Consider the following 23,200-nt stretch of genomic DNA (forward strand, 5'->3'; position numbering starts at 1 on the left):
GGAAAACAAATAGAAATCTTGGCCTTGTGCTGCCCCTGGGAGTGTCTCTGCACCTCTCTCACCCGTGGACCACTCCCATCCCTCACCCCTGGAACAAATTCAGGCCCCTCTTGTCTGCCCCCAGAGCCAGTCCTTCCGGTCCTTGCTGCGTTTAACCGTGCTCTGTGGTTAATCTCATGGCAGGTTCAGATGTGGTAGATTGGCTTTATCACCACGTGGAAGGTTTTACAGACCGGCGAGAATCCCGCAAGTATGCCAGCAACCTGCTGAAGGCCGGCTACATCCGACACACTGTGAACAAGATCACCTTCTCAGAACAGTGCTACTATATCTTCGGAGACCTCTGCGGCAGTACGGCCCCCTGCTCTAGTGCTGTTGAGGAAGTGGGGGGTGGTGAGGGTGCTGAAAGAAGACGCTCTGCTCTGCCCTGACAACTCTCTGAGGACAGTCTTGAAGTGGTTTGCCACCTCTAGACTGCCAGCCTGACCCCTTCTGTGCTGCTCTCCGGTTCTCAGTGTATTACTGTGCAGCTGATGTCACCATCTTCTGCTGCACGATCCTTTCTCCTGGCTGGACAGGGAGCAGTAAAACGGCACCTTTCTTTGATCCTGGGCTAAACCTAAACCCCTGGGTGGGGCTGGCTTCCCTCTGTGCTATCAGAGTCTGCATTGTCCTTAAAGGAGTGGGCAGGGAGCTGAGACCTAAGGACACCTGGCTCACCTGAGAGGGATGAGAAGGGAAGGGAGACAGACAGACAGACCTAAGGGTGTCTGGCCAGCTCTGATGTTGTCCTCTCTCTTCTGAGCTGGTTAATGACTATTTAGCAGATCATTGATCCTCTTTGACCAAGTGGGGAACAGTAACCCCCAACATAGCCTGGGCTGGTGTCTGGCAAGGAGGTGTCCATAGCTGCCCATGAAATCTTCTGCCCCTCTTGCAGGCACCCCATGATTACCTGTCAGCAGGGATGGGGGTGAGGTTGTCCCACTGTACATGGCTGTTTTTATTCCGGGACTAACCTGGATTTTCTATTTGCTTCTCTCCAGACATGGCTAACCTGTCCCTGCATGATCATGACGGATCCAGCGGAGCCTCAGATCAGGATACGTTGGCTCCGCTCCCCCACCCAGGAGCTGCGCCGTGGCCCATGGCTTTCCCATATCAATACCCACCACCTCATCCATACAACCCGCACCCAGGATTCCCTGATCCAGTCTACAGCTATGGTGGGGGCAGTGCAGGCAGCCAGCACAGTGAAGGTAAATGAATGAAAGGAACTGAAATGTGCCATCAGGGTACTTTCCTTAACACCTTTGGAGAGCAAGACAAGATCTGGGTCATCTCCTGGAATGAGGAATATGTCTCCCTCTCTGTCTCTCTCATGCACACACACAGCACAGTTGGGCAGGTGCACTGCAGAGCTGCTTTGAAGCATCAGGTATGGGCCATTGCCACGGGCTAGATCCTGGGCGTGATGGAACCAGTGTATGATACCTCCTGTCACAGAGCTGCTGTTGGGTTAGAGGGCAGAGTTTGAAAGGAGGCCAGATTTGCTGCGGTGGTGCCCTGTCCTGGGGCTGAGAGCTATCATTGGTCAGGTTTATTATGGTAGTGCCTGAGGCCTACCCAAGACTGGGGCTAGGCCTGTCCAAATACAGAGTAGCAGAGAATCCTGGCCCTGACGATCTTACAATCGAAATAGACCAGACAGACACAAGGTGGAGGAAGGGGTGGAACACACAAGCAGAGTGAACAGTGTGATGGCAGCAAATGGCATGTTACTTCTGTGATTCTTTAAATTTTTAGTCTTTATTTGGTGCAGGGGGTTAGTTCAGAGGGTATCAGCAACATGGAAAGAAAACAGAAGGGAGAGGGGGCATGGAAGAGAAGAGGGGCTGGGGGACAGCAAGGGGAGAAGAGGGTGAGGGGGCATATGTGGACCGAAGCTGAGGGGGAGAGACTGGGAGGGAGAGAGTTGGAGCGAACCCGTCAATCAGCACAGGGCAGGGAAAGTCCAGTCCAAACTGTAGACAGATCTCGCGATGACCAAAGATCCCTACTTTGACTGCTTCTGCCCTTCCTGGCTGGGGTCTGGCTGGTTCCTCTCTGCAGTTTTTCCCAAGGCCATGTATTGTGGCCTTGGCTTAGGGGAGGCTCCTTTTATTCCGGTCTCTCCCTTCCCCTGCTGTGCTGGCTGGGGTTGCGTGTTGGGGGTGCGCTGTCGGGGCCATTCCCTAACCTTGCCTTGGGCTTCTTGCAGGGAGTCGGAGCAGCGGTTCAAACCGCAGTGGCAGCGAGAGGAGAAAGGAGAGAGACCCGAAGGCCGGCGAGTCCAAGTCGGGTGGCAGTGGCAGTGAGTCGGACCACACCACGCGGAGCAGTCTGCGGCGGGAGCGGGCAGCCAGCGAGCGCTCGGTGCCAGCCAGCCAGCGCAGCCAGCACTCCCTGACTCACAGCGTCCGCAGCCACCACAGCCAGCCGTCTTATGGGCCGCCCGGCCTGCCGCCCCTCTACAGCCCGCCCATGCTGCTGATGCCTCCGCCGCCTTCGGCCATGGGGCCCCCAGGGGCCCCGCCGGGCCGCGACCTGGCCTCTGTGCCCCCTGAACTGACGGCCAGTAGACAGTCGTTCCGAATGGCAATGGGCAATCCCAGTGAGTTCTTTGTGGATGTAATGTGAAGCACCTGTCCCCCTGTTTGTCTGCTGCCCTCATCGGTTTGTCTTCTAGGAAAAGCCCTGGCTTCACTTTGTTTGTTTTTTTTTTTTTTTTGTCTTGATAACTAAAAAAGGGAAAAATAAACTGAACTAAACCTTGAGTTTAATCCCTAGTCCCGTGGCATGGAGGCGGGGGCCAGCAGGCCTTGCTGAGCCCTGCCAGCCCCGCCCGGCCCGGCCCAGCCCACCTCCGGACTCATGTGTGCAGAGGCAAGTTGCTGCTGCTTGTGCAAGCCCCTAACCCCCCATCTCTAACCCCATTAACCTGCATCCGTCCTGGAGCCTGTGCTGCTCGCCCGTGTGTAGCTGCCGCTGCCCCCTTACTCCTTCCGCCCTAAATGTCTCCTCTTTCTTTTCATCCTTTTGTGTTTCTTCTGTCAAGCAGCAAAGAATTACGGGGTGTTTGACTTCCTCTGAGCTTGCCGCCCGCAGGGGTGAGAGCTGGAGCATGGCATAGCAGCTTGGCCCAACAGAGGAGGACATGAAGCCCCAAGGGTGCTGGGCACGTACGGTGCTGAAGATGGCTTCTTTCCCACTAGCTGAAGACGCCCCCCCCCCCGTCCTCTCCACAGCCCTGAGAGGGGAGCAGGGCCCAGCTCCAGCCTTTTGTGTGTTCAGATCAATAAATGTAGCCACTGAATGTGCCAGGGCTTCAATGCCTCTGGGGAGTGGAGAAGATGAGGCCCCATCTGGGAGGGTACCATTCCCTGTTCCCCCATCCCACCACATGCTCAGGCTTGGGCCAGGGTCTGTTACTCTCTGTACAGTATTAAAGCCAGTGTACCCCTGTGGCAAGGCCCCACTTGGGTTCGGAGGCAGTACACTAATGAGGCTCTATTCCTGACTGAGTGCTGTTGGGTCAGTAACTCCCATAGGAGGTACAGGCCAGCGTCAGGAGGCCGAAATACCGGTCATCCATTACTCAATGCTTGTGGCCATGAGCTGCGTGGTGTGGATTTGGCTGAATGTGAGGGTTCCGTTTGCGCCCGCTGCGCTGCAAGGGTGGATGTCTGGCTCTGAAAATGTGCCTTTAGTCTAGGCAGCCTCTCCCACCCCCTGCATGACAATGGGCCTGACTCCCCATTCCTTGGCCACAGAGCATGCTCCGTCCAGGCCTGCTGTGTGTAGGTGGGGGCTTCAGCTACTGGCTGTACTCTCCTACACTGGTGCTTAGCAGCAGGCTCCGGGTGCGGAAGCTATTAGGCCTAATCAGAGCAAGAGGAGGGGGTAAGAAGCTGAGAAAGGGGCAGCTGTGGGGTTCTCCTGCATTTGCTGCCTCCCTCTGTTGTCCTAGAGGGGTGCGTTGTGCTGCCTTTTTGTCCTCATCCTCTCCATGGACAGGGGAGGGGTGGGGCAGGACCAGGCTCTAAGGAGACTGGAGAGTGACAGCCTTGGGCCTGCTGTGGCAGTCCCTGCTTGAGATGCTGCCCCCTTCTGTGTCGTGGCACTGCAGCCCTTGCCTGTGGCATGTATGCAGGGCCTGGGCCCTGTCCCTCTGGAGGACTGCAGTCAGTTTAGCTATTAGAGAAAAGTTCCCTTTTTCTCCCTCGGCCTCCTGGAGCCACTCGGAGCCCTACTCCTTCTGCCTGATGCTGGTGTGACAGAGAGGTTATCTTGGGTAACTGGCTAGTGCACGAGACAGTACATGGTACGCTAAGCTCCACTGCAGCCAAGGGTGGGCTTTGCCACAGTCTTTCCCTTTCCTCCCTGGGTCCTCTCGCTTCCGTTCAACAGCTTCCTCTGCAACAGTGTAAACTCCTTGGAGTTGTGGTTTTTATTATTCTTAGCAGGTGAAATATATCGTACGCCTGGCACCAGCTCATCTACTGCCCCCTATTCTGCCCTGTCTGCCATCCCAGCACCAGCTATCCTGCCCTATGTGCCATTCTCCTGCCCCTCTAGCGCAGCACCAGCTGTTCTACAGTCCTCTATTCTCCTAGCTCCCTACCATGCGACCAGTGCATCTACTGTGCATAATCCTTCATATCTACCCTGGTGCCAGCCTAATATCCACTATCCTGCCCCGTGTGCCATCCTGCCAGCTCATGCTGCCACCTACCATCCTCCCTGCCTTCCAGCCAACTCATCATCCTGGCATTGGCCTGGCTTCGCCCCCTGGCTGCTGGGTTTTATAAAAACAAAACCAATCTCCTTGTTTTTATTTATAAACATAGTTTTATTGGAATCCTGGCTCCTGTTGTTTTTATTCCTCTTCTGTCCTTCTGCGTCTTGGGCTGATGCGGCTGGCTGGCCCACAGCAGGCTTCCCTCGCTGCTGAGGCCTAGAATGCTTGATCCTATTCATTTCCCGATGAGCTCTTCCCAGATGTTTCCGGCTCTGGCACGTGAACAGTCAGTGTCTGTCCTATGTGGCTGCTCCTCCAACAGAAAGAGACTCTCATACTCTCTGAGGCCCAACCTGCAGGGGTGCGGTATATTTTCAAATGTGTGTCCTGATGAAGGTCATTAGGGAAAAGAAGCCATGACATCGCTCTGAACTAAAACCTAAACTGGAGTGCTTGATCTATTCTTTTTTTTCTTATGCCTGTCTTAAATAGAGGGAAGCTAATGCAACTCTGGTAGAATTGAATGGGATGGGTGAATAAGCCTGCCCCCACCCCCACCCCACTATGCTGTGTATGCATGGGAATAAATGGGTTTCAGTAGCAACCCCCACCTCTCAAAATATGTACGCGGGTCAGTATACAGCAGGCTCTACATTACAAGCTTCTGCTGGCATAGCTGTTGGGCCGGCAGGGTGAGGGGCGTGCAAAAAGCTCCTAGTTCAGATGCGGTTCTACCGGCCAAACTCTGCTTTTGGGGGGATGGCTTATTTGGCTCAGAGTGGGGACAAAATAAGCTATCCTGCCAAAAGTGCAGTTTTGCTAGTATAAACTGTGCCTGTTTCTATGCTAGGAGCACCTTGATGATGATATTATAGGTATAGCTGTACCTGTAAAGCCTTCCAAGTGCAGACTGGGCCTCTTAACACCTCCCACCTCTCTCTTCCACGTGACTGCAGTTCTGCTGGCTCCAGCTAAACTTGGTTTCCTGCCTTTGATACCGCTGTCTTCTATGTGTCCTGTGGCAAATACAGCAGGCGGGAGCTGAACTGGTCCCTTTGGACATTTTAGGGCTTTTTCCAAGCTCTGGATTGGACAAATGAGGCAGAAGGGTGACAAAGAAGTGAGGAGAGTTGCAAACTCTTGCAATAGCTGGTGGTTAAACTTGAAGCCCCAGCTTCTGGAGACAAGTGACCACGGGAGAATCTTAGCTTTATTTTTTTAAAGCCCTTGGGGGTGTGAACCAAACCCTAAAAGTGGGCCCAGGACATTAAAGTCTCAAAAGCCAGAAGGCAATTAAAAAGAACCTCTTTAACCTCACAATTTTTAAGATAAGCTCACTATTTGATTAGTGAATGGGGGAGGGGTTGAGGTGATGGGGAAGGTGAATTATGGGGTGAATCATTTTGCCAATCTGTGCCTTAGTTTCCTAATGTGAAGAAAGAATGCTGGTGTGGCTCCCAGCCGTCAGGCAAGTGCCAGCAGGGCTTTGGCTGGGAGGGATTCTATGAGCTTGGGAGTGGCATTAAAGTGTCTGAGCCGATGGGGTTCCCCACCCCAACCCTTGGAGACAGTCACAGATGCCATGTGGCCCCTGTTGCCCCATCCCACCGCTCACTGGGGGCTGGAGCTGCTTGGTGCCATGTTCACTGTGGCCCGCAGGCTCTGACATGGGCTCTGGGAATAAGGGGGTGCTTCCTATCCCGCCCTGACAGAGCCTCGTGGCTGCAGCCCCACCCTCACCATCTGGATTTGAGGGACATTTCTTTTCCCTAACCGCGGGCTCGAACTCATTCCGCTGGCGCTGTCCATGTTCAGGGACTACAAGCCCCAGCATGCAACGCCCCCTCCTGGAGGTCCACGGTCTCCATCGCAGCAGTCTGGCCGGAGAGACTACAAATCCCAGTATGCAGTGCGAGTGGCCTCTGACGCTGTTCGGATCAAGGTGTCGCGGTGCATTCTGGGACATGAAGTTTTCGCCTCCCCGATCTGCACGCTTCTCCCTTCCCGCCCCCGCGCCCTCCTGGAGGCGCATGCGTAGAGGCTGCTGGGCGGGGGTTGGGCATGCGCAGAGGCGGCGGCTCTGCAGTAATGGGGGGGGCGCTTTAGGGCGGGGGAGTAGCCGCCATTTTGGGGACTGGGCGGAGGGAGGGCGCGAGAGCGAGCTGAGGCAGCACTGGCAGGTGAGGCCGGGCAGCGGCTGCTGGGGCGCGGCGGGGCCCTCCCTTGCCCCGGGCTGCCCTGGGCGGGTGTCTCATCTAAGGGGCCCTGTGGGCTGGGACAGGGGGCGATCTCCCGTCCCGTCCCGTCCGGGCGGGGTGGGCTCCCCTCTCCGGAGCCCTCGGGGCGTGGGTCACAGCCTGCCCTGCCTGGAAGCGAGGTGCTGCCCTGGGGGCCGGCTCAGCGAGCTCCCCCCTTCTCGGGTGTCCTGTGGCGGGCGCCGGCTTGGCATGGGCTGGGCTCGGTCCCTACAGCTCCCCCCCCGATAACTGGGAGGGGGGCACCATGGGGGGAGAGAGTGGGGGGAATAGACCCCGTTCCTATCTGGGGTGGAGGGAATACCCTGTATTTTTCCGGGGGACGACGACATAGACCCTATGCCTGGGAGGGTGGGTACGAGGGAGGACTTGTATTCTGGTCGGGGGGAATAGACCCTGTATCTCCGCAGGCGTGTGCAAGGCGATGTATGGGCGGGGGGAAATAGACTCGGTATTTGGGAAGGGGGTGTGAGGGAGAGACCCTGTATCTGGGTTTCTTGTTTCATCATTTTTCCTAACCCACTGCTTTAGAGCAGGAAGTCTGATGGCTCCTTGCTTGGCTCACCCCTGACCTGGGAGAAGCTGTGAGGAAAAGAATCTTTCAATCCTTGGCTTGGGGCGGGTGGGAGTTTGGCTTGTAGCTACAAATGCCTTGTGCTTGGACTAACAAATGTTGCGCTAACCAGTACTTGGTGGGAGACTCAAACAAGTACTGCAGGAACTGGTGTGGGTGGCTCTTCTCCTATGTCAGCGTACAACCCATTGCTCTGCTCTGATACTGAGTATGGTAAGAGGCATTATGCTCAAGGGAAGGCTACAACCAAGGTCCTGTGGTTACTGTAATCTTCTGACCCTTTGCTGTGCTTTGCAGGCCACTTTTCCTTTTGTAATTGGGCTATTATCTTGTGCATCCTGTGTAAATTCTAGTCTGGCTCCCTAAAAATCTCCTGCAGTTCCTGTTGGATAGAATTGTTTCTTTCTTGTGTAGGGAGAGTTGCTGGGCAGCTGTTAAACAGCTGTGGTGCTCCCCCTCAGAACTGCATAGTGGTGAGTCAAAGATATTGAGAGCTAAATGCTAATATCTGTAGTCTGTTCTCCAGAATGCACATAGACTCTGCTCTCACCTAGTGATGAGGATATTTGACACCCCTCTTCAAATGCTAAAGCACTGTTTCTGTGGGTTTCAGAAAAAGAAAAGGAGTACTTGTGGCACCTTAGAGACTAACCAATTTATTTGAGCATGAGCTTTCGTGAGCTACAGCTCACTTCATCGGATGCATGCCGTGGAAACTGCAGCAACTGTGGGGTACCAGTTGGCTGTTGGTGATCCATTGGAAACACCTGTCATGGCAAGAAAACTGTTATGAGTCATCTTGGCATCAGTTATGCAGCTGAAGGTCCTTGAGTGAAATGGGAATTAAATCAGGATATGTAGAGCTTTCTTGAAGGTGGTGTGGTGTAATCTAACATGACTGGTTAAAGTGAGCAAAGGCCTCATAGGCGGATCAGGAGTATCCCTTCTCCAAAATTATCTGCATTATTGGTGTAAGCATGAATTAGTTGGCTCATGGATTGCAGCTTCTTTCTGTAAAGCCTACTGGGCTGAGGCATTATGTAGCTCTGGTAACTGTAAAGTGTTGTTCTGAGGTTGAAAATGGGGCCCTTTTCACACAGCTCGTCCACTGCATTCCCATTTCCTTTCTCTGGGCTTTTGAATTCTGTACAATTGCAGGAAACCCAGTGTCTGTTTATCAGGCAAGGTAGTTGGCTTCTCTCCCCACTTGGAAGCTAATCTTCTCTGATCTCTTTCCTATTTTAAGCTGTAGGCTTTTTGATCACCGCTCTTATCTCCTCTGCACCATAGACTGCTGTCAAACTTTACCCTTCGGCTGCCCAAAATCAGAACTTGGAACCTTTCCAAGTAGGGAAACCTGAATGCTTTGTGCATTCCAAAAGCCTGGGATATTAGGGGCCCTTCTTATTGAGTGCACATTCTGTGTAGTTACAGGCTGTGTTTACACTGAAGACTCTGTTGGCATAGCTATGCTGGCATAGGCCCCTAATGTAGCCCCCACCAGTAGAAGTTTTTTTTGCTTGTGTAGGAATGCCACCTCCCCAAATGACATTAGCTATGCCATCAGAAAGAAGCACTCTTCTGTTAGCCTAGATGCATCTACTCTGGGGGGTTTGTTGGCATAGCTGTATTGATGGGGTGGGTGGATTTTGCACACTCTTGACTGATATAACTGTGCCGATATAAGTTTAAAATGTAGACTAAGCCACGGCCTCTTGTTAGAGAAGGTTTACTTGGGCTCCTTAAGAAGTAGAGCTGATGCCATTCTGATCAATTAGCAGGAGCAACATTACTTGTCCCTGCAAGCTTTGTTAGCAGTCTGGTCTCTCATCTGGTGTGATGCTACCAAACTGCCCTTTCTCTAATTTTTTGTGTATGTTGCTTTGGTAGAAGGCAGCATTGCTTCTCTTGTGTTGTAAGGGTTCCATCACTGGTAACTAGTACCTCAGTGTTGTCATTTTTTGGAGCCACAGTTTGTCAAAGTTTCCTTTCAGGGTGGTTGGGGAGATCTCCGTTGAAAAAGATCAGGAAACCTCTCTGCCCAGGGATGCCCAGAATGGCACATTTAGAATTTCTCTGTTATAAAAGATAATGGACCCCTGGGGTTATGGATGGCTTGCAGCATGAGTTGTTGAGAAGTAAATGACTGGAAATGTGGTGAGTTGGTGTTGGAATGAAAAAACATCTCTTCTCTCTTAGACTAAGGATGAACAAAGAATAGTTCAGGGTGCTAAATGCATCAGAAAGACTTGTACTGTACAGCCTGCAGCTTCCTTTCTCTTTAATACAGACAGGTGAGCAACAGAGACTATAGGTCCCAGCAAGCAGCATTTCATCTTGATCCCAGCAGGAGAGCAATTAATCTAAACGCATGCTGGGACCCAGGACTCAAAATATGCTTGTTCACTTAGCAATAGGACACTTTCCCTGGTGAGTCGGGGGGCCAAAACCATCAGTTTTCTGAAGTCTAAGCTTTCACTTAAACCCTAAAACTAATTTTCTAGCTTTTAATCTTCCAAGGGGGATGGAATCTAACTCATTTTCATGAGATGTTAGTACCTCTTTCTGCTTCTCAGAGCTTTGTCAAGCAACAGCAGTGAGAAATGAAAGACTTGACTGTTACTGAGAACCCTAAAAGCAGCAGTGAAACTCAACTGTTCACTTAACACTGGTGGTTGGAAAACTTATGAGCAGCAGTGGAGGGAGAAAACATCAAAATTGGAGGCTAAAGAGGGGTAGGATATTGAGAATCTATTTTCCCACATCTCCAGGCAGCAGTCTAGAACAGAGAGAAGCAGAAAGCTCTTTATCCCTGGAAATAGTGCTTCAAATGGACATCCTCTGTCCACAGGCTGATTATATGAAACATGGCACCCTCAAGTGAGAGAGAAATCCCAGTACTCTTTCCCTCCTGCCTGCTCTGAGGACTTATTGGGCTGGACTTAAAACCAGGGTATTGTCCCTGAAACTCCAGTGGTGGTCACCTTTGACCTGAAACTGTTGTCAGTAGCTACTGGTGTGGTGCTCTGCTCTTGTTTGATAAGCTGCGTGCGTGTTCCCTCTGTGTGCTGCCCCAGCTCTGTGCAGACAGCTAACACAGCAGACCCCAAGAGAACCCGCAAAAACCACAGACTCTAGTAAGGTATGAAGGAACCCGAGCCAGGTTTATTGTCGAACGAAGCACAGTAATAGTTTTCCCTGTAGACTCTACAGGGCATACTACGAATTTGTGCTCCCTGGCAATGGACACAGCTCAGTCAGTGGTGGGACACTCCACTGCCCCCTAGACTGGACAAAGATGTGCGCTCCCGGACCTACTTTTATACAGTTGCAGGACAGATTACTCATCGTAGTTCAAACGAATCTATCCATGTTGTCCTTTTGACCCTGTCTTTAAGATGCACCTGCCTGTTTCTTGTTATGTCTGTGGAGTGTTCTGATGCTGTCTTGGCCCAAGTTCCTCTCATTAGCACTTGTGTGTGTGCATGTGCTTCTAACAACCTTTTCTTGCCAACTTCTGTGAGTGGGACCTGCCTCTGGCTCACAGCCCAGCTTTGCATAACACTGCCTGGAAGTACTTTGGTTCAGGCTTCAGGCCTCAGACTGGGCCTCTGATACAAGAGTTTGTTTCAGGGCCTCTTCTTACTACAGAAACTATCTCTTGCTGGGTTTAGGCATCCGTATTTGTAAGGGCAGCTGCTGTCTGTTCCCTCACCATAAACCAAGTGCAGCTCATGAACTGCTTAGAGGGCCACATTAGGTACTTGCCAGGAAAGTTTGGGGGCTCGAGTATTAGTTTGTCAGCTGCTTTATGGCCTGTAGGGTGGCATTGTCTGATCTGATAATACCAACTCTAACCAGAAAGTAATTGGCTTACTAAGCAACCTCATTTTGCTTAACTCAAATCTGTGAATTAATCCTCTTCCTCTTTCAGCCACTGTCACACTTGTACTGGGCTTCAAGAGCAATCTGCTTTACCATGTAATGCTTTATGCGATTCTGAATTCCTGCATCAGTGGCAGTTGGGGGTTGCTTGTGACTCATTCCTGTAGATATATTGCTACTCAGAGGGAACGTTTTTCCTGGATTCTTCCTAGCGCTGTCCTCCTCTAGATGTTGCTGGGTCTTGGTCTGCTTAGTCAGATAAAGCTTATTAATATTCAGGAACCTCACTCATTACTTGAAAATCACAGCTCAAACCAATTTAGTAGGCTACTAAATATACACAAAATGGTTTGGGCAGTGAACAGCAGACCAGATTAGGTGATGGCTGGTGAAAAGCAGTGCTGTGTAAGTATCATGCATACCGAGGAAATAGTTACTCTTCATCTTTCATGCATTTTCATCCATGTGCAGTTTGTGCTGGGGAAGGGTACTGGCTTGGGAGCCATGGAGACTGAGCTCCTCTTAGCTGGAGTAGGTACAGCCAGGGTAAGGGCAGTGCAAGCTTTTCCAATACCATGGGCTCCCATCAGAGTGCCGCATTCCTCATCCAGCCAAACTTCTTATTGGCTACTAGGAACTGGACTGAAACTACCAACTTGTTTTACAAAGGGGCTATTGCACATCACTGGAGTGACTTGGTGGGTATTGCATTCATCTACCAAGTCTTGACCTTTTCCTTTCTGGCAGCTGTTGGGTAAGGCAGCCGGATAAACTATGCTTCAAATGCTGCTCTGATCACCTACAACAGTGGTTTTCAAACTTCTAGCATATCCCTTTCCAAATAATGTAATTTACTGCAAACCCCTATCTGAGATACGGTCATAATATACCTATGATTAGATTTCCAAGTCTTACTCAATAAAATGTGGTATTTGCCATTGCAGGATTTTTCTCTCATACCACCGATGTAGAGCTCATGTACCCCTACAGGTACGCACACCCTCGTTTGAAAAGCGCTGACCTACATCAGACAAGAGCCCATTTGCTTTGACAAACTGCTGCTACCTGCTATCCTTCTCCTTTGGTGGAGGGACATCTTAATAGTAAGGACTAGCACGTGTGTCCATGGCTGGAAGCCCATAATGTCTTCCTTAAAGATAGGTGGTAGCATGACTGGAAATATGCAAAGACTTCAACCTTTCTCTGCTAATGCTGCGCTAATAGCAGTACTTTGGGGTTTCTGGTTATGCTGGGTGGTGATAGCTGTATCTTTGTTATGGTGATGAGAACCATATAGGATCTGAATAGAATAGAATTCCTGTCCTGCTTACAGACTTGCTTTAAGACTACAATTTCAAAGGTGTAGTGAGGGTGCAGCACAGAGAAGCTTGGCTATCCTGTACGTCAGTTTTTCATGGCAGGAGGCTAGGCTCAGAATTTTAGCAGAGATGTTTTACACAGCTTCCCTGAGGAGAGGAGCTCTCTGAAGTCAGCCAGTGAGAATACAAGTTAGCCCATTAGCTTTATGACAGAAATGTGTATTGGCATGTGCTTGCTTTAGGAAAGTCCATGGTAGTTTCCATAATACTAGGATATGATAACAGCCTTAATGACACCTGTGTGTTTTTTTTTCTCCTAGAAAGAGGAGAAACACATCTTCTGGCAAGTTTTGAACTTGTAGCTTCTGCAGATATGTTTCCTCTTACTCAGGTGATGGCAAGAAACTGCTGAGATTAGGGTTTAGAGGGGTGGTTCCCAACCTATGTACCATTGTGGGCTGCATATGCAGCTATCTGGGTTAGGCTGCATCCACACAATACTATCTGTATGGCCCTGAGGATGTCTAATGGGTTGCAGCTGTGTGCTGATTAGGCTGCCAAGCAGCCTGTGGGTTGAGAACCACTGGTTTAGAGCCTGGAATTGAGTGTGAGTTGAAAGCTGCTAGTTTCTTCCTAGAGAAATGGAGGGAATTAGTGTAATGAATGGTGGTGTCTTCATTTTCAGTCTGCTATAAGAGGGGTGAGTGTGTGGTGGGGTGCCCTCAGGATGGGGAAGTTGGGGGGGAGGAGTAGGGTATGAAGCCGCAAGTGGGTTGCAGGGAGTTAGGAGTGCCTGTCAGCACCACATTTTCCCTCCCTGATCCCTTTGGCCTGGCCTGGCTGGCTGGTGGTGTGGAAAGGACACTCTCAGACCTGTCTCAGGCTGCTGATTGTGGGCTAGAGGGGGATGTGTTTCACGGTGGGTGGGTGGGGGTGGAGGGGAATAGGACAAATGGTGATCTGTAGCCTTGGGAAGGGTAGGGACCCCCATGTGAGTTGGAAATCTGGCGGTCTTAGCCCTTCTCCTTCCTCCATGTGTTAGCTGGGGTACTAATGCCTCAGTGAGGGGACGTGAACACCTACTGAGACAAGTAAAGCAGTTCACACCTCTGAGCTATTGTTGGTCTGTAGTCTTCTCCATTGGGTGTTGTGGTCAGACATCTCAATGAAGTGAAGGGGATCATTTCACACCTCTCTGATCCACCTTTGCTGCAGATGTTTGTGTAGAGCCTTTCCCCAATATATTAGGCTCAGATCTGGGGAAGAAGCAGGCTGTGCTGGGAAAGTAGAGATGGATGATAAGATTGTGAAGGGGCTAAAACACACCAGTACTGTCTTTGGCAGGGGTAATGGGCAAGAAGGAGCCAGGAGAAGTGGGAGGAGGCAGGGGAGCATAGGATATACTGAGATCACTTTTCAAAAACAAGGACATTTAAACGCAGAGTTAAGTTTGCCCAGTGGGGCCTTGTGCCCTTCCAGACCATGGAAGGTGGCTAAACTGAAAAGCTAAAACAGTAATACAAAGCTGAGGTACACCCCCTCCCTCCCCCACTGGAGCTGGCAATGATCACTAGGAAAATTTCAGTAAGAGTGTTGCAATAGTTAATAAATCACCAAAGTAAGTGGTGGATTTTCCCCCCTCCTGATGGCATCAAATCTAGAATGAATGCTTTACTGGAAGTTAATTTGAGACTGACTAAAGCATTAGGCTTAATACAGATTAATTTCCTGTTTAACACAGACAAGAGAATTTAAATCTAGTCTAATGGGCCTTTCTGGACTTAACAATCTATAAGTAGATATGATGGACTAAACATTCCATTGTGTTCCCCACCTTTGAATTCCAGCACTTTTCTGGATCCATTCAGCTGTGTTCACTGTTGGGTGTAGTTGTATTGGATTGTAGAGGGATTAGTTGGAGTATCTCTGCCAAGTAACTTGCTGTTAACTGTAAGGGATGGTAAGTCTCTAGCCATGTGTTGGGTCTGAAGATTTGAGAAGGATCTAGTTCCTGTTGAGCACTGCTATACAGAAACTGACATGTGACTGACCCTCAAAACTCATGTGATTTAACAGAGTAAGGCTATATTTACGCTGTGAACGCTATTGTGGCAGTGATGCAGTTATGCTGTTACAGTGCTCATAGCATAAGTGCTTCCCACATCAACAGAAGCAGTTCTTCTGTTGATGTAGGTAATCCACCTCTCTGAGCATCGGTGGATAGGTTGATGGAAGAATTCTTCTATCATCCTAGCCATGTCTAAATCGGGGGTCAGATAGGCTTGACTATGGGGCTTGAGTGAGTGTGTGTGTGAGTGAATTTTTTCACGCCTCTGAGTGACCTAGCTAGGTCAATCTAAATTTCAGGTATAGACCCAGGCTTAAGTATTCCTTCAGACCGAGCCTATTGTCACAGTACCTGTTGGAGACTAGAATAAACACATCTGTACTGTAGCGGGGCGGTGGGGGGAGGCGAGGATTGTAACATCTTTACAGAACATGCAGCTCTAGGTTCAGGCTTGTCACACACAACAGTGGTAACTGCATTCACAGTAGCAGACTGGAACTGCTTTTTCACAGCTCTTTTTCTTCAGGTTCAAGATCTCCTTAATCTGCTTCTGATGGAGCATAAAGCCTAGCTAGCCTTTGCTTCAAGTTTCTTCAGGATAAATAACTTGTATTGTAGGTTGTTAAAGCTCAAGAGCTGAGCCATTAATCTTGTACCTCTCTTGGGTGCTAAATCTGAGGAAGTATAGGGCCTGCATAGGCCAAGCTACCTTGAAAAGCCTGAAAGTGTAAAGAGAAGAACAGAACATTAGTTGCTCAAGGCTGATTGTTTCCCAGTAACAGGATTGCTCATTCTGACTGAGTCATTCTGCTTTGTGCATAGCAGCTTGCTTTAACTCCATTTTGGATTTTTATTATGGGGGCCTCCTGATTCCAACAGCTATGAGTCACAAAATATAGCAATGTTTCAGTTATCTAAACTGTTGCCTGTGTTTTTTAACCACTACATGCTGTTTGTGCTTTACAGCCCACTTATTTACTTATGACAAAAGGCATGAAAGCTTTTAAGCTCTTTTGTGCAGACACATCCCATGGTTCTAAGCAGGATTGTCCAGTAGTTAAGGCACTGACCTTTGACACAGGAGATCTGGGTTCATTTCCCTGCTATGCCACAGACTTCCTGAACTTGAGCAAGCCACAGTAGTCTTTCTTGGTTCCTCTTCTGTAATATGGAAATAATGCTTCCCTACCTTGCAGGGATGTTGTGAGGTTAAATACACTAAAGATTGCATGGCACTCTGACCTAGTAGTAATGGGGCTATATAGGGATCATAGATAGGAAAACTAAGATCTATAATCCACCAAACAGCTTTGTGTGGTGTTTGGATAACATGGTGGCAGAACTGCCTAAATACTGTCTGTGCTACAGCCTTCACCATTTCTGCCACCAGTAGAGCTGCACTGGTGTTGGATTATGGGTCCTAGTTTCTCTAGTGTAGTGAAGGCTGTTGACGTTTTGACTAAGATGACAAGCTAATAAGTATCTAGGTTTCTTACTAACCAAATGGAGTGTTTCACTGTACAAAGACAAGTGAGAACCTAAGGCCATCAATGTGAATATTTCAGACAAATGAAGGTGTTGGTCAGAAAACTACATGAATGGCTGTTGGTTAGACTTCAGCAGTCTTCTGGGAGGGTGTGATTTGCGTTTCATATCAAGAACCCTTGTATTGTGTGATGTTTGTTATGTTTAACACCCTACTGAATTCAAGGCCTTGAAAAACACGTCATGGACTGTGGAATCTGGTCCTTTGTGTGCTTCTACCCTAACCCTATACTATACAGATTTCACATGGGAGACCAGTGTTTCTCAAACTTTGGGTCCTGACCCAAAAGGGGATTGCGGGGTGGGTGAGTGGTCATAAGTTTTTTTGGGAGGGGGGGATCACAGTATTGCCACCCTTACTTCTGCTTTGCCTTCAGAGCTGGGTGGCCGAAGGGCTGCAGCTGCTGACCGAGGGCCCAGCTCTGAAGGAGCAGCACAGAAGTAAGGATGGCAAAACCATGCCATCCTTCCTTCTGCGCCGCTGCTGGCAGCGGCTCTGCCTTCAGAACTGAGCTCCCAGCTGCCACTCTCTGGCTGCCCAGCTCTGAAGACAGCACCGCTGCCAGCAGCAGTGCAGAAGTAAGGGTTGCAGTACCACAACCTCCCTACAATAACCTTGAGACCTCCCCACAACTCCTTTTTTGAGTCAGGACCCCTACAATTACAACACCGTGAAATTTCAGATTTAAATATCTGAAATCATTAAATTTACAATTTTTAAAATCCAGTGAGCATGAGATTGACCAAAGTGGACCCTGAATTTGGTAGGGCCCTAGCTACATTGTGTCTGGTCCTGATGCTCATCAAAACAGGTGTTTTTCCTTTGGCAAGCTAAAAATCGTCTAATCTTAAATCATATTGAATTCCTGAAAGGGAGATTATTTTTAAGGCTGGGATGTTCTTTCTAGGAAACTTGTTGAAGGCAGGATGAGGAGAGACTTCTGACATGAGCTGTGGAGAGAGCTGTTTGTTTTATGTGATCTACCTTCATGCAAATTACATAAGCATCTAGGAATGTCTCTGTAGTCCACTGAATCAGTGTTTTTAATATGATGGAGAAACTTTGCTTTGTCTGCTCTACGTTCAAAGTCTCTACTGTAAAACACAACATACTCTTGTCTTGATTGCATATTAAGTAACAGTAAAAGTACATGAAGTGGATAACAAGCAGCACTAGCCAAATTAATAGCAATTGGACTAATCTTGCCAGCATGTTGCAAAAGGTTTATCCTAGTGTATTCAAACACCTGACTTCGTGTTCTGAAGTTGTGCAGTTGAGCCACAAGTATGAATAACAGTGAACATAAACTTTGTAACTTGACCATGGCTATCCAGCAGTACTAATGTAGAAGTATCCCAATGCTAACTAAAAATGTTAATCTTCTGAACAGCATAGTTCAGTGGTTTTCAAACTGCAGGTCTCAGCACCACTGACCAGGCCACTAAAAGTCCTGTTGACGGTGCTGCCTGGCTAAGGCAGGCTAGTTCCTACCTGTTCTGACACTGTGCTGTGCCCCAGAAGCGGCCAGCAGCAGGCCCAGCTACTAGGCAGGGGGCCACAGGGCTCTACACATTGCCCCCACCCTGAGCACCAGCTTTGCACTTCCGTTGGTCAGGAACTGGCCAATGGGAGTTGGGGGGGGGTGTGCCTGTGGGCAAGAGACATATGGAGCTGCTTGTGAACCTCGGCCTAGGAGCTGGACCTGCTGCTGGCTGCTTCCAGGGCACAGTGTGGTCTGCGGTGCCAGGACAGGCAGGAAGCATGCCTTAGCATCCCTGCTGTGCTGCTGACCAGGAGCCACCTGAGGTAAAGCCCGCACCCCAATCCCCTGACCAAGCCCTGAGCTCTGTCCCAAACCCAGAGCCCCTTACTGCACTCCAAACCCCCCCTTGCCTGCACCCTATTCCCCTTCCCAGCTGTGAGACACACCCACCCTCCCTCTTCCCCCCCCCCCCCCCCCCCAGCCCCTCATCCCCAGCTCCATTGGGTCACGGGCATCAACAATTTTCTTCAACTGGGTCGCCAGAAAAAAGGTTTGAAAACCACTGGTATAATTTATAGGCTCTACATCCCAGTAGGCAGGGTGCTGTTACCTTGCTAAAGATATCAGGCCTATGGATACTGTGACTTCCAAAGGCTGTATTTCAAAGCATGTTACATGTAGCCTACTGATGGTACTGTAGCTGCCCATTGAGACGGTAATGGGCAGAATAGGTATTCTGTTAATAGCCAAATTAGAGAGATCATGAGCTAGTGGACATGGCACAGGAATTGTAAGCATCCTGTCTTTTCTGACTTAATGTGGCCTTGAGTCACTCATCCTGATTTCGGATCATACCACCTTGCTGCTTGGCAGCTGAAGCTTGTTTGTACATACTTTGAATATGTGATGTACTAAGTATTATCACTGCATCACTATCAGAACTCTGCTAGCTTATAAAGGCATGGGTTTAAAAACAAGTAACTTCCATACCAGATCAGACTAACCCACTAAGTCCAAAAACCTCTGTCACTTGATGCTTCAGGATATGTAACTAACTCAAGTAGAAAAGTATATAAGAATAGTATGTCCACAGGGAAAATGTCTTAATAGCGAATGCCTTTGAGCATGATGTTTTACATTTTATTCCAAGTCATAATGTCTTTTACCCCATAAGAATACCTAATCTTTCTAGAAATCTGCCCAACTTTTCTCCTGCTTGCGACCGTGTAGCAGTTAGTTCCCTAGGCTAAAACTGCATTGAGTAAATGTTTCCTCTTTTTTAAAATGTGTTGGCTTTTTGAATTTGAATATTACTTTGAGCATAGATAATACATGACTCAGTACCATTTGCTATCTTATATGTTCTTCCACTTTTGGCTTGATTTTTATTTATTTATTTATTTATTTATTTTTTAAAATCTCTCTCCGTGGAAGTCTTGTCATGCTTCCAGTTGTACTTGTCATCTCTAGACCCCTCTGTTCCTGATCCCCTTGAGGTAAGCAGGGGACAAAATAGTTCAGCTTCTTTTCTTGGTGTGTTCTAGGAACACCACGTACATATAGTTCAGTATCTCCTTCCATTTGTTGCTTCTTGCTATCCTTTTCTTATTTGGGATGGGTGGGAAGAACAGCATGTGGCCATTGGTTAACCAAGTGTAGAGCTGTGAAATACTTGCATATTGACATTCTTGTGACTGCTTGTGAGGGTCCTGTCTGCTATCATCTTTGCTGTACGACTCTCTGGACTAAGCCCCAAGAGCAGCTGTTAGAATAGATACTATGACTTGAAGGAGCTAATTGAGTGAAGAGGGCAAACAATTGCATTGCAGAAACTGGATCTGTATTAAAGCAGCTGTCTGTCATAGATAAAAGCTGTCTTCAGTCTGGCAACCTCTTAGTGGCTGTGAGGCCAGTAAGCACACATGAGGATTCACTGGCAAATAGCTGATCTTGGCTGTTCTGTGGAGGGAAAAACCTTTGATCACTTTTCTCAGAGAACAAATAGTTTGGAAACTTGAAGTGTCATGAACAAGTGCAGAGTAGAATCTAGGGTCATCAAAGTTACGTAACTCTCTCCTTGCTGAACTTCCATTCTCTGCACTATTGTACTTTGAGTGCAAAGTGGAGGCTTTGAAAAGGATGAAGAAGGCCATGGCTTGCAGCTAGACATCTTTTTAACTTATTGTGTCATTAGTGTAGGTGGTAAAACTCTGCAGTATGTAAGTTTGGCTTTGTAGGCACTTACAATACAGAAGCGCAGTTCTACACCACTTCTAGTTTTCCTGATGGCATCAAATCTGTCTGGGATCTTAGATTGCATTGTTTCTGGTGTGTGGTGATGGAGAAGCATGTAGTTTCTTGTGAGGTGCTGTAGAGTAGCTCTTTTTGTTAGAGATCAATGTAGTGGGTAAAAGCTGATGACATTTGTAATTAGCATCTGGGTTTCCAGTGGTAGTCTTAAGTCTAGCCGATACTAGAAAGAGTTTACCCATAGATGCAGTTTATAGCAGCAAAAGTGCTTTTGCCAGTATATCATCTTTATACCTGTTTCTGAGCAAATAAGCTAGGCCAGCAAACACTCTTACTCCAGTATAATTGCCTCTACACAGAGGTTTTTGGCCGTATAAAAAGTTGCATTCCTCTTCAATATACGTTTTGGTGGTATAGTATCTGTATAGACCTAGTGTTAATCCAGTCTTGGCTTAGTGGTATCCAAGATGCCATGACTTGGAGCAGTCATGGAATAAGAGGGAAGGTCTTCTCGTAGATCAGTAACTCGTTAAAAGTCTAGAAGCAAAGAGTAGGAATAAATGGTCGGTTTTCACAATGGAGAGAGGTAAATAGCTGAGACCCCTAGGGATCTGTACTGGGACTAGTGCTATTCAACATGTTTATAAATGATCTGGAAAAAGAGGTAAACAATGAAGTGGCAAAATTTGCAGATAACTATTCTGAGTGATTTAGTATTAAGTCCAAAGCAGAGTGCGAAGAGTTACAAAGGGATCTCACAAAACTGGGTTACTGGGCAATAAAATAGCAAATTAATGCACATGGGAAAAAATAGTCCCAACTATCCTTACAAAATGATGGGGGTCTAAATTAGCTGTTACCACTGAAGATTGAGATCTTGGACTCATTGCAGATAGTTCTCTGAAAACATCCACTCAATCTACAGCAGCTGTCAAAAAAGCTAACTGTTAGGAACCATTCGGAAAGGGATATATAAAAAGACCGTAAATATCATAATGCCACATTATAAATCTGTGGTACACCCACATCTCAAATACTGTGTGCAGTCTTGGTTGACCGTCTCAAAAAATATATTAGAATTGGAAAAGGTACAGAGAAGAGCAACAAAAATGATTAGGGATATGGAACAGCTTCCATATGATATGTTAAAAAGACTGGGGCTGTTCAACTTGGAAAAGAGATGACTATGGGGAGGGACATGATAAAGATCTCTAAAATAATGAATGGTGTGGAGAAAGTGAATAAGAGGATTATTTATCCTTTCATGTAACACAAGAACAAATTAAATTGATAGACAGCAGGTTTAATACAAATAAAAGGAAGTACTTCACACAATGCAAAGTCAACCTGTGGAATTCATTGCGGGGGGATGCTGTGAAAGCCAAAACTGTAACGGGGTTCAGAAAAGAACTAAAGTTCATGAAGGATAGCCATTGATGGACCTATTAGTCAAAATGGTCAGGATGTAACCTCATGTTCTGGGTGTCCCTGAGCCTCTTACTGCCAGATGTTGGGACTGGATGGCTGGGGATGGATCACTGGATAATTGCCCTGCTCTGTTCCTTCTCTTTGAAGTGTCTGGCATTGACCACTGTTGGAAGACAGGATACTGGACTAGATTGGGCATACTGGGTTAGATCAATGGTGTTTCTTATGAAGCTTTAGTAATGTTGTCTTTGCATTTTCGGACACTTCATTAGGTTGTGAATTGGTTTACTAATGTGATTGAAGAGCCATAGGTATGGGTCATTGGATTTCTGTACCTATTCAGTGTACTTAGTCAACATACTATTATAACGCTCAGAATGCACTTTAGGTTTTGTCCAGACATAGGAAAACAGACCATTCCTTATAAAACAGCACAGTGTAATGCAGTACTTATACTGCTGTGTGGCAGTGGGCTTTTCTGCAGTAAACCATTACAAGTCAATTCAGAGTCACATTTTCCTTATCTGTGGACTCTGCCTGAAATGAGAGAGATCTGAGTCAAGATGAACAAACTCTAATAAAATAATTGCTTTGAGACTCCATGAATACAATGAAATACTTTTCCTCTCTAGAAATACTAGATATTATATTGGGCTCAGCACTTGCCTGTAGCTTCAGGCAGGCATGGGCCCTGAATTCTGCTGAAGTGGAGGGATATGAGTATCTCTACTGGGAGGTGTCTAAGGGCTTGTCTACACTGGCACTTTGCAGCGCTCAGGGATGTTTTTCACATCCCTGAGCGAGAAAGTTACAGCGCTGTAAAGTGCCAGTGTAGACAGTGAACCAGCTCTGGGAGCTACTCCCCTTTTTACACTGCTGGGGAGCTCTCTCCCAGTGCTGGAGCCGCGACTACACAGCTACGGCAGCGCTTTAACGTTGGTAGTGAACACATACCCTTAGTGTAACTGCTATTAAGCTAAATTCCTGTGCTGACTTAAACTTTTAAAAATAAAAAATAAAAAAATCAGTAGTACATTGTAACATTGATTTGACATGTAACTGTATCCCAAAACAGTCACAGTGGGCATACAGCCTCTGGCAGTTCCGGAAGTTGGGACTCTTGGCACCTTTGATGGTATAGGAGCTGGGTTTTGTTTGTGGCATCTAGGAGGCTGTTGATCTTAGTTCAAGAATTAAAGCCAATCAGTATAGATGTATAGAAAACATATCTTGCTGAAATAACTTCATCTTTTCTTATAAAACTAATAGTGTGATGTAATACTTAGAATTCTATAAGGTGCTTTAACTTGGTACCACACATTTTGATTTTAAAAAAACAACCACCCTAGAATATAAAATTAACATGACAGATTAAATGTCATAAAAGCTGGATCATAGAGCTCAAAATATAACTGTGAAGAGGGAATCATCAAGTAGGTGGTTGGTTTGTATTTTTATTGGGGTGGGCCCTTTAGGGATCGGGTTTTGGTCTTGTACTATTTAATGTTTTTACCAATGACCTGGAAGAAAACACACAAATATCACTGATAAAGGTGACAGAATGATACAGTAATACACAGTGATCTGGATCACTTTGTAAGCAGTATGCAAA

The 23,200-nt window shown here is 47.7% G+C and overlaps 2 protein-coding genes across 9 annotated transcripts in view; both read left to right on the forward strand.

Moving 5' to 3' along the window:
* DVL3 (dishevelled segment polarity protein 3) overlaps window positions 1-4,900 on the forward strand; it is a 45,519-nt gene extending 40,619 nt beyond the window's left edge. For 2 of the 4 annotated variants that reach the window (XM_073359179.1, XM_073359182.1), the window contains exons 14-17: window positions 184-351; window positions 1,047-1,259; window positions 2,261-2,653; window positions 3,101-4,900. In XM_073359179.1, the coding sequence (XP_073215280.1) occupies window positions 184-351; window positions 1,047-1,259; window positions 2,261-2,653; window positions 3,101-3,132 (806 nt within the window). In that variant the 3' untranslated portion in view covers window positions 3,133-4,900. The other 2 variants (XM_073359183.2, XM_073359180.2) reach the window with 1 other exon arrangement.
* A 1,973-nt stretch (window positions 4,901-6,873) lies between these two features.
* The window catches only part of AP2M1 (adaptor related protein complex 2 subunit mu 1), a 42,670-nt gene continuing 26,343 nt past the window's right edge, over window positions 6,874-23,200 (forward strand). Inside the window, exons 1-2 of one of the 5 annotated variants that reach the window (XM_073359185.2) lie at window positions 6,910-6,960; window positions 12,439-12,484. The gene's annotated coding sequence lies outside the window, so the exon portion shown is untranslated. Of the gene's footprint in view, window positions 6,961-7,054; window positions 7,158-12,438; window positions 12,485-12,508; window positions 12,598-13,180; window positions 13,205-23,200 lie in introns of those variants that run through there. The other 4 variants (XM_073359184.1, XM_073359187.1, XM_073359186.1 and 1 more) reach the window with 4 other exon arrangements.

This window comes from Lepidochelys kempii, chromosome 9 (assembly GCF_965140285.1).
Source record: "Lepidochelys kempii isolate rLepKem1 chromosome 9, rLepKem1.hap1, whole genome shotgun sequence".
Taxonomy (NCBI): Eukaryota; Metazoa; Chordata; order Testudines; family Cheloniidae; genus Lepidochelys; species Lepidochelys kempii.